The 14,627-nt window shown below is 40.4% G+C and overlaps 1 protein-coding gene across 18 annotated transcripts in view; it reads right to left on the bottom strand.

Moving 5' to 3' along the window:
- LOC122550870 (inositol polyphosphate-4-phosphatase type I A) overlaps positions 1–14,627 on the bottom strand; it is a 208,463-nt gene that overhangs the window by 84,207 nt on the left and 109,629 nt on the right. For all 18 annotated transcript variants that reach the window (XM_043692246.2, XM_087988345.1, XM_043692245.2 and 15 more), the window contains 4 exons: positions 11,500–11,579; positions 9,686–9,797; positions 8,873–8,963; positions 336–483 (listed from right to left, as the gene is read on the bottom strand). In XM_043692246.2, the coding sequence (XP_043548181.1) occupies positions 336–483; positions 8,873–8,963; positions 9,686–9,797; positions 11,500–11,579 (431 nt within the window). The remainder of the gene's footprint in view (positions 1–335; positions 484–8,872; positions 8,964–9,685; positions 9,798–11,499; positions 11,580–14,627) is intronic.

The following is a 14,627-nucleotide window of genomic DNA, read 5'->3' as shown; positions in this document are numbered from 1 at the left end:
CTACAACTGAATTACTTGCTAGGCCATTTCACAGAGCAGATAAGAGGTAACAGCATTTTTATGACTCATAGCTACCAATACAGAGAACTGTTTTCTATTACAGAATTATTCATTAATTGATTTATTATGTGATACAGTTTTGATTATTTAGTCATTGAAAGCACTGTATTTTGAATAACAGAAAAACAGCCAAAACAGTGGGCACAAAAATTGAAAAGGCTGAAGAAGTTTGAATCTGTAATAAATTCAGATCAGTCTACTTGATTTGATCTATGATGAACAGCAATAATTATGCCATTTATTCATGGTACAATTAGAAACTAAATTGATGTTACCTTGCTGCATCTTCTTCAATAACCAGTTTTACAAATTGTCTTGGGATATGCAGTGACAACATGCTCTCTGCCATCTGCTCCAGTATCCGTAGGTGGTTCCCGTCAGTTGTAGGGAAACGATACATCCGACAGATAACGCCCCCAAACACTGCAAAAAACAGGTTAGATTTTGATATTCAGTTGTCCAATACATCAGTATAGACAAGCATACATTTAAGAAATTGTATGGCCAATAACAACATACCATCTCAAGGAAGGCCACAGGAACTTTACAAAGCAAAATTTGACACCAGTTTACATGAGGTGATATTACAACAGATAGCCAAATACTTGGCTTATTTTTAATTGAAATTAAATCACATCAGGTCACATGGTGGGATTCAAACCCTTCTTCCCAGAGCAATAGACTGTGCGCCTGGATTGCCAAACCAGTGATTTTACCTTTATGACACAATTTCTCCCAAAGACAGTCGAATAGTTAGACTTTAAGAGGTATTTTAGAGGAGGAAAGAGGGAGTGATAGGCTGAAGTTTGCAGGGAGAGAACTTCCAAACTTAGGGAGACTAGTAGCTGAAAACATGACCACCAGTGTTACAGCCATTGATATCAGGAATACTCAAGATGCCAGAATTAGATGTGTACTGATATCAGAGGATTGTGGGCAGGATACAGGATTCAGCCATTTGGCTCATTGAGTCTACCCAGCCATTCAATCATGGCTGATGTGCTTCTTACCCCATTCTCCTGCCTTCTCCCTACTAATCAAGAATCTCTCTTAAATGCAGTCCATGACTTTACCTCCACAGCCTTCTGCAGCACTGACTTCTACAGATTCACCACCCTCTGGCTGAAAAACATTCTTCGATTCAGTTCTAAAGGGTCATCCCTTCACTCTGTGCCCTTAAGTCCCAATCTCTCCTCTCCCCTCCCCCCTCACCCCCCAACTTGGACCATCTCCTATGCGATCACAGCACGGTGGCTCAGAGGTTTGCACTGCCCAGGTTCAAGACCCACTTCGGGTGACTGCGTGTGGAGTTTGCACATTCGCCGAGTGTCTACAAGGGTTTCCTCTGGGTGCTCCGGTTTCCTTCGATAATCCAAAGATGTGCAGGTTAAGTGAATTGGCCATGCTGAATTGCCCATAGTGTTAGGTGTGTTAGTCAGGAGTAAATATGGAGTTGGGGAGGGTTACTCTTCAGATGGTCGGTGTGGACTTATTGGGCCAAAGTGCCTGTTTCTATACTGTAGGGAATCTAATCTAATCGCACATCCTTCCTTAGATAAAGGGCCCAAAACTGCTTAATATTCAAAATACAGTCTGACCACAGGCTGAGCAATACAACATTCCCCCACCCCCTCTTATATTCTAGCCTTCTCAAAATGATTGCTAACACTGCATTGGCCTTCGAACTGCCAACTGAACCTGCATGTTAACCTTCCGAGTATCCTCAACTAAATCCCGCTGTGCTCCAGATTCCTGAAGCCTTTCTCCATTTAGAAAGCAGACGATGCCTCTATTCTTCCAACCAAAGTGCATACCCTCTCAATTTCCCAAATTATAATCCATTTTCCACTTCTTTGCCCATTCTTCTAGCCTGTCCAAGTCCTTCTGCAACCTCCCTGCTGCAACACTACTTGTCCCATCTATCTTTGTGTTATTTGCAAACTTTGCAACAATGCCCTCAGTTCCTTCATTCAGATCATTCGTGTATAACATGAATAATTCTAATCCTAACACTGGCCCCTGTTGAATTCCACTAGTCACCAGCTGCTATCCTGAAAAAGTCACAGTTATCTCCACACTCTACCTTCTTTCAGTCAGCCAATCCTCTCTCCATATCAGTACTTTGCCCAAACAAATGGGCTCTTACTTAGCAGCTCCTGTAAGCCACCTTGTCAAAGGCCTTCTGGAATCCACATAGATCACGAGCATTGGCTTTACTTTATGTAACTTGCTCATTATCTTCTCAAAGGAATTCTAACAGTCAGAGACAGATGTACAGCACGGACACAACTCGTCCATGCCGACCAGATATCCCAACCAAATCTTATTCCACCTGCCAAGACCCATCCCATATCCTTCCAAACCCTTCCTATTCATATACCTATCCAGATGTCTCTTAAATGTTGCAATTGTACCAGCCTCCACCACTTCCTCTGACAGCTCATTCCATTCACGTACCACCCCCTGCGTGAAAACGTTGCCCCTTCGGTCTCTTATATCTTTCCCCTCTCATCCTCAACCTATCCCCTCTAGTTCTGGACTCCCCGACCCCCGGGAAAATACTTTGTCTATCTATCCTAACCATGTTAAAAATCACAACACCAGGTTATAGTCCAACAGGTTTAATTAGAAGAACACTAGCTTTCGGAGCGATGCTCCTTCATCAGGTGGTTGTGGAGGGCTCGATCGTAACACAGAATTTATAGCAAAAATTTGCAGCATGATGCAACTGAAATCATACATTGAAAAATTGATTGTCTGTTAAGCCTTTCAATCGGTTAGAATACAGTGATAGTTTCACTTCTTTCATGTGTAAATCACAAAACCTTTTTAAAAGTTGCATTCTCGGGTTAGCTGTTAACAATGGTGATAGCTAGACAATGTGTTGAAGGTGTTAGCCCCCTGTGTTCTCTGTCTATGACCTGATGTTTAGATTGATTCCAATCTAAAAAGTGTGATGAGTTTTACATAAATTCATGCAGTTTTGAGCTCAGAGTTCTACATTAATTCATGCAGTTTTTGAGCAATGTAACTCCAAGTACAAAATCACCAAACAAAATATATGTGTGCATGTGGGTCTTTGTCTGTCTGTGTGTCTCTATCTGTCTGGGGTGGGGGTTGAGTGTGAGAAAGTGTGTGTGCGTGTCAATCTATAACATCAGGTCATAGACAGAACACAGGGGGCTAACACCTTCAACATATTGTCTAGCTATCACCATTGTTAACAGCTAACACGAGAATGCAACTTTAAAAAAAGGGTTTTGTGATTTACACATGAAAGAAGTGAAACTATCAGTGTATTCTAACAGATGAAAGGCTTAACAGACAATCAATTTTTCAATATATAATTTCAGTTACATCACACTGCAATTTTTTGCTACAAATTCTGTGTTATGATCGAGCCCTCCACAATCACCTGAAGAAGGAGCGTCACTCCGAAAGCTAGTGTGCTTCCAATGGAACCTGTTGGACTATAACCTTGAGTTGTGTGATTTTTAACTTTGTACACCCCAGTCCAACACCGGCATCTCCAAATCATATCCTAATCATGCCCTCATGATTTTAAAAACCTCTATGGAGGTCACCCCTTAGCCTCTAACACTCCAGGGAAAGCAGCCCCAGCCTATCCAACCTCTCCCTACCGCTCAAATCCTCCAACCGTGGCAACATCCTCGTAAATTTTTTCTGAACCCTTTCAAGTTTCCCAACGTCTTTCCGACTGGAAAGATACCAGAATTGCATGCAATATTCCAAAAGTGGTCTAACCAATGTCCTGTACAGCCGCAACATGACCTCCCAATACTCTGACCAATAAAGGAAAGCATACCAAATGCCTCCTGCACTATCCTATCTACCTGCGACTGCACTTTCAAGGAGCTATGAACCTGCACTCCAAGATCTCTTTGTTCAGCAACTCTGCTTAGGACCTTACCATTAAGTGTATTGCATAAGTCCTGCTAAGATTTGCTTTCGCAAAATACAGGATCTCACATTTATTTGTATCAAACTCCATCTGCCACTTCTCAGCCCATTGGCCCATGTGATCAAGATCCTGTTGTAATCTGAAGTAACCCTCTTCGCTGTCCACTACACCTCCACTTTTGGGGTCATCTGCAAACTTACTAACTATACATCTCATGTTCACATCCAAATCATTTATATAAATAACAAAAGGTAGTTGACCCAAAACTGATCCTTGTGGCACACACTGGTCACAGGCCTCCAGTCTGAAAAACAACCCTCCACCACCCTCTGTCTTCTACCTTTGAAGAAATTTGTCAGACAAGGCAAGCTGACTCAGACCTATTTTGCCACGCACTTCCAAGTGCTCTGCAATCTCATTTCTAATAATGGACTCTAAAATCTTACAAACCACTGAGGTCAGGCTAACAGGCCTTTAATTTCCTGTCTTCTGCTTCTGCCTTTTTGAAACAGGAGTGTTATATTAGCCATTTTCCAGTCCTCTGGGACCCACCCTTACTCCATTTGTTCCTGAAAGATCATTACTAATGCCTCCCCAATCTCCTCCATTCCTTCCTAACTCTGGAGTGTAGCTATTTGTTCCTGCTGGTTTATCGACTTTCAGAGCTTTCAGCTTCCCTAGCACCTTTTCCTTAGTGATGGCCACTACTCTCACCGTTGTCCCCTGCCATGAAGGAAATGGAAACAAGTATGAGAATTCAAAGCATTGTTTAATTAGAAGTGTAGGTCAATGAGCACAGACTTTTATGACTTCATATATATTTTTAGACATCACAGAGGGTAAACAAACTAAGAAATAGGTAAAGACCAAGGATAAATATTTAGGGCACACCAGAGATATTATGAGGGAAGGGGATGGGAACACTCTGCCTATAATCAGACAAACAAAAATTGAACCAGGCCTGTAGAATCCCAGCTAGCTGACCCACAGTGGGGGAGGACATAGAGAAGGATGTACATGTGGAGGTGCCGGCATTGGACTAGGGTGAACAAAGTTAAGAATCTCATAACAGGTATATTTAGAAGCACTAGCTTTCAGAGCGCTGCTCCTCCATCAGGTAGCTGTGGAGCAGGATCGTTAGACCTTAAGGTTTTATGATCCTGCTCCACAACTACCCGATACCGGAGTAGCACTCCAAAATCCAGTACTTCCAAATAAAGCTGATAGACTATGACATGGTGTTGTAAGATTTTTAACACTGTTAGCAATGACAAAGGCTACAAATAGATTGATGGATCATTTAACATTACCACACTCCTATGGGATGTCAATTCTATCTTTGATAAAGAGCCATTATGGAACTGCAGCAGGACAAGAAACCATATCTGGATTCAAAATGTTAACTTTCTTTCTCTCTCTCCATAGATGCTAGCAAGCCGGCAGAATTTTTCCAGCAGTTTGTTTTTATTTCAGAGTAAGTCACAGGTGAGGTGCCGGAAGACTGGAGGTTGTCAAACGTGGTGCCACTGTTTAAGAAGGACAATAAAGACAAGCCAGGGAACTATAGACCGGTGAACCTGACCTCAGTGGTGGGCAAGTTGTTGGAGGGAATTCTGAGAGACAGGATGTACATGTATTTGGAAAGGCAAGAACTGATTAGGGATAGTCAACATGGCTTTGTGGGTGGGAAATGATGTCTCACAAACTTGATTTAGGTTTTTGAAGTAATAAAGAGGATTGCTGAGGGCAGAGCAGTAGATGTGATCTATATGGACTTCAGTAAGGCATTCGACAACGTTCCCATGGGAGACTGGTTAGCAAGGTTAGATCTCATGGAATACAGGGAGAACTAACCATTTGGATACAGAACTGGCTCAAAGGTAGAAGACAGAGGGTGGTGGTGGAGGATTGTTTTCCAGACTGGAGGCCTGTGACCAGTGGAGTGCCACAAGGGTCAGTGCTGGTTCCTCTACTTTTTGTCATTTACATAAATGATTTGGATGCGAGCATAAAAGAGGTACAGTTAATAAGTTTGCAGATGACACCAAAACTGGAGGTGTAGTGGACAGCGAAGAGGGTTACCTCAGATTACAGCAGGATCTGGACCAGATGGGCCAATGGGCTGACAAGTGGCAGATGGAGTTTAATTCAAATAAATGCGAGGTGCTGCATTTTGGGAAAGCAAATCTTAGCAGGACTTATACACTTAATAGTAAGAAAGTGTTGCTGAACAAAGAGACCTTGGAGTGCAGGTTCATAGCTCCTTGAAAGTGGAGTCGCATGTAGATAGGACGGTGAAGGCGGCGTTTGGTATGCTTTCCTTTATTGGTCAGAGTATTGAGTACAGGAGTTGGGAGGTCATGTTGCGGCTGTACAGGACATTGGTTAGGCCACTGTTGAAATATTGTGCGCAATTCTGGTCTCCTTCCTATCGGAAAGATGTTGTGAAACTTGAAAGGGTTCAGAAAAGATTTACAAGGATGTTGCCAGGGTTGGAGAATTTGAGCTATATGGAGAGGCTGAACAGGCAGGGGCTGTTTTCCCTGGAGCGTCGGAGGCTGAGGAGTGACCTTACAGAGGTTTACAAAATTATGAGAGGCATGGATAGGATACATAGGCAAAGTCTTTTCGCTGGGGTCAGGGAATACAGAACTAGAAGGCATTGGTTTAGGGTGAGAGGGGAAAGATATAAAAGAGATCTAAGGGGCAAGTTTTTCACGTAGAGGGTGATATGTGTGTGGAATGAGCTGCCAGAGGATGTGGTGGAAGCTGGTACAATTGCAACATTTAAGAGGCATTTGGATGGGTATATGAATAGAAAGGGTTTGGAGGGATATGGGCAGGGCGCTGGCAGATGAGACTAGATTGGGTTGGGATATCTGGTCGGCATGGACAGGTTGGACCGAAGGGTCTGTTTCCATGCTATACATCTCTATGACTCTGTAAATCTGATTGGAGGCATTCAAAAATGGAATTTCAACAAATTCAGGCAGAGAGTTGTGGGAGGACATGTTTAATAGTTCGAAAGAAAACTAAGATTGAAGATGCGGCATTTGCTTACAAAGGCTCCTGGAATTAAAGGATATTCTTTTTGAGATGGAGTGTAAATAGCAGATTTGCAGGACAGAATAATTAATTTTATATTTATATTTATCATTGCAATTAAGTTTTAAAATATAGACATTAAAGATTTTTCTCCCCATGATATGCAGCTTTAATTCATCACTGTTATAACAGTCTAACTCAAGGGCAACTTGGGATGGGCAATAAAGCCGGCCAGCAAGCAATGCCCCTGTCCCAGGAGTGAATAAAAAATCTCAAAGCAATCTTGTGACTGGTCAGATTTGCTTCCCTTTATTTGTAGGGATTTGACTTTGTTACATAACTTCTAAACGTATAAGACTTCTAAAGCCACATTGCTTGTTCTCTGGAGTTGAATGCATGCAATTGGAGAAAATTTGTAACAGGGTCCGTTCATGTTGAACATGGACCTGTTGGCTCGAGACAAATTATCAGCAATCATTTGCTTTTTCATTCAGAACAAACCTTTTCACTTGCCTCCACTAAAATAAGCTGCAACACAGCTAGATTTCTCCTTAACTGCAACAAATGGGCAATGAGCCATTTAAAGGACATATGAAGTAGGATTAGAAGATCATAGGTTTTTGAGCCTGCTCCACAATTCAACACAAACATGGCTGATGTCCAGCTTTAACTCCATTTTCTTGCTGCTTTCCATATACTTTAATATCCTGAGACAAAAATCTCAGTTCAACCTTAAATATGTTCAAAAATCAACAATCCTTCATGGTGGACAACTCCAAAGAATAACAATCTTTTAAAGAAATTTCCACTTTTCTCAGTCCAAACCAATCTTCTGCTTAATCTTAGTCTATACCCATGTTCTACAACCCCCAGGTTATACAATCTCTGCTTCCACCTCGTCCAGCCCTTTCAGAATCACATACCCTTCAATGAGATTATCCATCTTTTTCTAAATTCCAAAGACCATGGACTCAATTTACTCAGCCTCTCATCACAGGACAACACTCTCATCTCAGGGGCCAATCCAGTATCTCTCTGCAGAACCATCTCCAAGGCAAGTATACATTTCCTAAAAGTTAAGACAAAATTGCATATAATGTTCCAGATATGGTCTCACCAAAACTCTAAACAGAGTAAAACACTTTTATTCTTGTGCTTCCAAATTTCCTTGGAGATCATGACATCTGCACTGAACTGCTAGCTTTGTGATCCTTCTACAAGTACACCAAATTCTACTAACATTTACAACATAAAAACAAATTGATGAAGAAACTCAGCAGGTGTAGCAGCATCTGTGGAGAGAAAGAAGAGTTAATGCTTCAGGTCCAGCGATCGTTTTTCAGAATACATAGCAGCTGGGAAAAGGTTGGTAATGGGCGGGGGGGTCAGTGTCTGCCGTTCTTTCGGTTTTTTGGATCAACATTTAAAAGGTTCATTCCTTTCAAAACATAACATTGCTTTCGAAGCTTACGACCAAAATGAATACTTCTTTGCAACATACTGTATCTGCTACCTTGTCACCTGCTCAATTAACTTATTTATATCTATTACAGCCTCACATGTCTACCCCACATTTATGCAGGCAAAAGTGTCACTCATTTTACAGGGTGGACCACCATGAGGCAGCTCTTCTAGTAGACAGATGGCTAAATATTGATGGGTATTATACAATTCTCAATTAAAATATTGTTCAGGTGGGGTTCAAACAAACAACTACGCGTAAAAGCTAGACTGACAGTTCAAGAAAACTATACCGTATAAAAGTTCAAAGTATGTAACACAAATTTTAAATGGCAGTTGGAAAACTTGAAGTCTACAAAATTCAAGCACTTGACCCTTACTTACCTGATCGTAATAGTGGATCTTTCTTCAGTGAAGAGTGTTTTGAACGAATACTCAAAGATTCTGTTAAACTTTCGTCAACCGGCAAAACCATCTGCAAGGTTACACAGGGAAACAAGTTATCAAAAGGCATTCCCATATAGAACTTTCCTCCCTAATTTCCTCCACTGTGGCAAGTGGCCATTGGAAAATATACACTATTATTGGAGATTGCAGCTGTCTTAGCCTAGATGATAAGCATCAATAGGTAATTTAACTGCGCATTATGTCTGACCATATCCTCATGCATCGAACAGGCATGGATGCTTTGCAGCAGGATCAACATATAGCTTCAAGTTCAGTGGTATCAGCCTCTCCTTTGGTGGTCAGAACATCTTGTTGCTAGTGGAGGCGATTTTGACTGCACCTATACCTACTTGAACTGAAATGTTACCCATGAACAGAATTTCAGCCACTAAATTTTGCCTAGTTTTCTAAAAAAAAAAATACACCTGCTTCCTCAATCACAATATATGAAAATAGTTTGTGTGTTAGATTCATTTCTTTAAAATCAATGCTGTTTCTCTTCCATAATATAATGCATGCTCCAGGTAAGCATACATGAATTATTTTTCTCTTCTTACATATACATGCAGATTACCTGTCAGCAGACAGAATCTTGGAGAAAAAGCTGGAGTTTCTGCCAAAATTGATGCCACTTTAAGATAAACGTGAATGCTTAAGTTTGCATGCATGACTTATGACTCGTTCGATTCTGGCAAGGAAATAACCTGAACTGACCAAATCAGTGATATCAATTTCATTTGGGACAGTTACCCTTCCATTGGTGGTGTCAGGTGACCGGCTGACAGGAATCTTGTCCTCAATTTTGCCTTCCATCTGCCAAGCTATCACAGTAATATTACCCACACGCTCATTTTCAGCAGACCTGCAGTAAAATATATTGATGGCATCAGAGTGAAGGGATAGGGAAGAAAGGAAAATAGGAAAACAAAAAGGTTGATTCTTCACTCATCTAATTTTTATTAAGATCAGTCTTGCTTATGCATTTTTGATGGCTAGAAAGGTTTTGGCTAGCAGTGCAGTACAGCAAATAATTTTAAAATATACATTACGACAATTAGCAAAAGAACCAGAGAGGAAACTGAAACTTACACCAGTTATGATCTGGAATTAACTGCCTGAACTAGTGCTGAAATAGGTTTAACAGTGACATTCAAAACGTGTGAAGTAGAAAACACAAGGGCAGACAGTGACCCCATTGGTGATATCACTTGAATGGCAATTAAGAGGCTAAGGGTTTGGAAACATGGGTTCAAATCTCACACAGCTGCTCATGGAAATCTGAAATTGACAGCTAGCCTCAGTTATTAATAGCAATTGTGAAACCATACCAAATCATGGTTTAATAAAAAACAAACAGTCAGACCCAATCTGGCCTCCATTTAATTCCAGATCCACAGAAATGTGGTTGACTCTCAAATGCACTTTGAAGGGGCCCTAGAAAGTCACAGGCAACGTAGGACAACAAACACGGGCCTTGGCAGAAACCTACATCTCATGAAAGAATAAAGAAAACAAAAATACTGTCAGACTTACTAAGCATTTACAGCATTTTTAATTATTATAACAGTCAATAATGCACCTATGTGGATTTTAATGAAACAGCTCAAAATTTATGGAATTATATAACAATAGAGGCTGCCATTCTGTTCATTGCCCAAATTAAGGATTTATCCAATTAGTCTCACATAGTGCTTTTGCCCTAGAAATGTTCCTTTGTTCTTTCCTAGGAGGAGGTTAACATTGACATTTGCTGTCCATCACGAACTGTCCTGGAATACTGTGGGATTGAGGGGCTATTTCAGAGGGTAGTTCAGAGCCAATCACATTGCTGTGGGCCAGACCAATTCAGGACAGCACATTTTCCCTCACTAAACAATATGAGTGAGCCAGTTAGGATTTTGCAATAAGTGATGAATGAATGATATCAGTGAAACTAGCTTTCTACTCCAGATTTATTAATGAACCCAATTTAAATTCCACATGTACCATAATGGAATCTGAACAAGCATGCTCAGATCATTAACATGGGCCTCTGGATTTTTTTTAAATGATATAACTACTACATCATCGCATGGCAACAGAAACAAAGTTAATATTTCAAGTTGACTTATTCCATCTGAACTGGCAAAATGTAAAAGACTCAACAGATTTAAGGCAAATACGAAGGCAAGAGAGCAAAAAAAGCAGTGATAAGTAGTGATTAAATGACAGAAGAAATGATGGTGCAACGCATGAGATGGTGGTAATGGGACAAGAAACATAAAAGGATGTAGAGGACTTTACTTGTCCTATTACCATATTGATTTGCCTTTGACCATCATATTTCTGGCATCCATACACTTTCTTGCCTTCCACCCTACTACAGACCGCCCCAGTTAGATTTGAGAGGCAAGGTGGGGAAAGAACTATCACATCTGATTTTTTTCCAGTTCTTACACAAAGCTTTCAACCTGAAATATCGACTTTGATGATCACTCCAGATGTTACCAGATCTGTGGAGCATTTCCAGCATTTTGTTTTCACTTCAGATTTCCAGTATTTGCACAGTATTTTGTATTACTGACCGTAGTGTTAGGTGCAATCGGTGATTTTTCTCTTTCAACAAATCCTTTACGGTGTACATAGCAGAACCCAACAGATACATCTAGAAGAAAAAAGATTGAGATACAATGGTCTCAGATCTTATGTTTAAATTTACTACAATCCTCAAACCACATTACCACTGGAGTTGTGGACGTGGCTCTGCAACTTTCAAACTGTCAATGCCTTTTGTTGGAAGGCAGGTGCAGAGGGCATGAGAGACAAAATTCTGCTAGACCAATTATTTGCTTCAGACAGCAGAACAGAAAGAAAACTAAGTCACAGACCACTGTTTTCACTGAAAGAAACCTGGAAACATGAACAGTCCTTGATGGGTTAAAAAAGCCTCCTTCTATGATGCATGGCTATGATTAATAAAACTCCACTGTCCTTGACTTCCTATCATTGGAATTAAAGACTGGGTTTCAAGAGTGAGCTCCCCATAGGCAATCATAATGCTGTCCCTCGCGTGCACACACAGGGATGCACCCCACCCCCGAAAGGTTTAGAACAAAAATGCAATTATAATGACATTCTTGGTCCTATGGTAATAACCTGGATATTAGCTGCAATATTTTACTTGACCAGGTTGGATAATACATCATGCTTGCTCTGGCCAGTATATAAGCAGACTGCCTGGTACAGAGGAAAGCCAGTGGAAAGACCCTCAGGCTTTGTGAAGCAGAAGTTGCATTTTCGCACAGTACAATCCTGGGCTGCTGAGAGTCTGACTCTAGCTCCAAAAGATCAAGTCACTCACTACTGAGCCACCTTCTTTGTGGTAAAGATCATGTAAACTACCCTATGTTAAGGGTGGACTCTGGGGTGGTCTACTTGAGGTGGTAGCTGGCGATTCCAAAGCTAAAGAAAAATTGGCCTCACAGCAGGCAAGTGACACAACTGGATCACTTAATGGCTTGTTGATGCCTTCCATGCACATTTTGTTCTGGAGTTGGTGAGGAGAGGAGGGGAATGGGGTTAGTGGTCAGTTCTGCTACGGGTGCTTGATACCACACAATTAAATGTTGTTGTTCTGTCAGTCACCCCTCCTGCCCCAGTTATACTCTACTCCTTTGGCAAAAGATACCAAAGCTTTCAAACACATACCACAGATTTAAGAACAGCTTTTTCCCCCGCTGTTATCAAACTTACGAACAGACCTCTCATATGACAGGTGATCTTTCTCTACATCTGCTCTGTAGCTGTTACACCATATTCTGAACTCTATTCTTTTATCTTGATGTACTTTTGTAAAGGTATGATTTGGTCTGGTTAGCACACAAAACAATACTTTTCACTGTATCTCGGCAGAGGTGAAAATACGAAATGAAATCAACTCACTTCCCTTCTAGCATTCAGCTCTTCTGTAAGGTGCAAAAGCAGTATTACAATACATGAGTAGAAGAGACTCACTTCAAAGTAAGGAGCAAATAGCCTTGGGAACAACATACGTGTAGATACCTGAGATACTCCAGATTAGTATTGCAAATGCAGGTAGTAGCATTGGAGTAAAGCACAGATAAAGTAAAATTCTAAATCATTGCAAGGTCAGCAGCAAAAAACCATGGATAAAAATCATATGCATGTAAACCCAATCCCAGAGAGATTCAAAACCGTACCTCAGTTTTAAAGTACAAATCATGCCAGTGATCACCTGACTAAAGATCAAAACCACTGCAGGTTACAGATGTAGATCAGTGGCAATAAATATTATGCAAATAAGTTTTCCAAATAGGGAGTGAAGATAAATGAGCTAAAAATTTAAGAATGGGCAGAATGGAGATTAATTTGGATTTTGAGGGAGCAGGGTAGGGAGAGAGTTTGATTCCAACAATGATTCAATAAACTGAATAGAAAAGTGATACTTTCAAAATTATAACTAGCACATTTGACATCAGGTCATTTACTAGGGAAATGACTTTTCTGTTCTGGTTATCATGCTGGTCTTCAAAAGACAACAGTCTGTAATTTACTCAAAGGTCATCTCATTATAGATACAGAACTTCAACTGTGATTGAAAACCAGTGCACAGAGGGTGAAATATGCATGTTTCCAGGGAATATAAAGCACAATTCCTGATGAACAGCTTATCTCCAAAACATTGATTCGCCTGCTCCTTGGATGCTGCCTGACCTGCTGTGCTTTTCCAAGATCACACTCTAGACCCATCATACTGCTCAATGTGGAAAAGAATTCAGTGAAAACCAATTCACTTCTTTGGTGAAAATAATGGTCTGTAATTTGTTATAACTGATAAATAACGACAATGATTAGAATTGCTCTTGTCCATTTAACAAATGACATTTTGCAATCCAAGTTTGTGAAACTGTGAGCAGAGGGAAACCAAGCATCGGGGTCCTCAAATGGACAATATACCTGTGCACTGTTTTAAGTAATCCCATCAATAAATTGCAAAATTAACAGATGAAATTTAAAATTAACAATTCTAATTTGTGTCATATCAGGTACTGAAAGAAAAAGAATAAAGACAGACCAATAAATTTTTTTGTTTAAAACTTCCAGTACTTAAGTTTCAATGTCAGAGCTTCATTGGTATGATTAATCATGACATGGTAAATGAATCTGACAGCTTATCCAGCTTTAATTAAATATATGTTGACTTCAAATAGTTCAAACATATTCCTTGCATAACTTCATAACAGCCCAAATCATCTGTGGTGAGGTTAGCTAGTCAGCACATGCCCATTCGTTGCATTTCATGACTAAGCAAGCAAATGCAAATTTTGAGGTAGGTCTGGAACTGTTAATCTTAAAGTAACATTTGGATTTCTGTAGTGACCTGCGCATCAACCCTTACCCAAAGGTTATGTTGGATTCGTGTATAATATACAGCAAGCATTATTAGTTCCACAGCAGGCATATTTCAATATGCCTAACCACCTTGTGGTGCAGAATTAGACATCTTAGGTTTGTTTGTACTGTCAGATTTCATTCATATTATAGGTCACTAAGCTCTCCCGAGAAAACAAAAGCCAATGGGATTCTCTCTTCACTATGTTAATTATTTGCAGCTGTTTTTCCAGGGGTATTACAAAGGCCATAGACTCTCTCAATTGAACATGGTGTATACAAGGGAAATTAAAAACATCGT

The sequence above is a fragment of the Chiloscyllium plagiosum genome, unplaced genomic scaffold (genome assembly GCF_037043375.1).
Source record: "Chiloscyllium plagiosum isolate Xiang-an unplaced genomic scaffold, Cpla_swu_hap1 HiC_scaffold_6, whole genome shotgun sequence".
NCBI classification, from domain to species: domain Eukaryota; kingdom Metazoa; phylum Chordata; class Chondrichthyes; order Orectolobiformes; family Hemiscylliidae; genus Chiloscyllium; species Chiloscyllium plagiosum.
The sequence above is the reverse complement of the archived record's forward strand: the minus strand, read 5'-3'. Positions and strand labels throughout refer to the sequence as shown.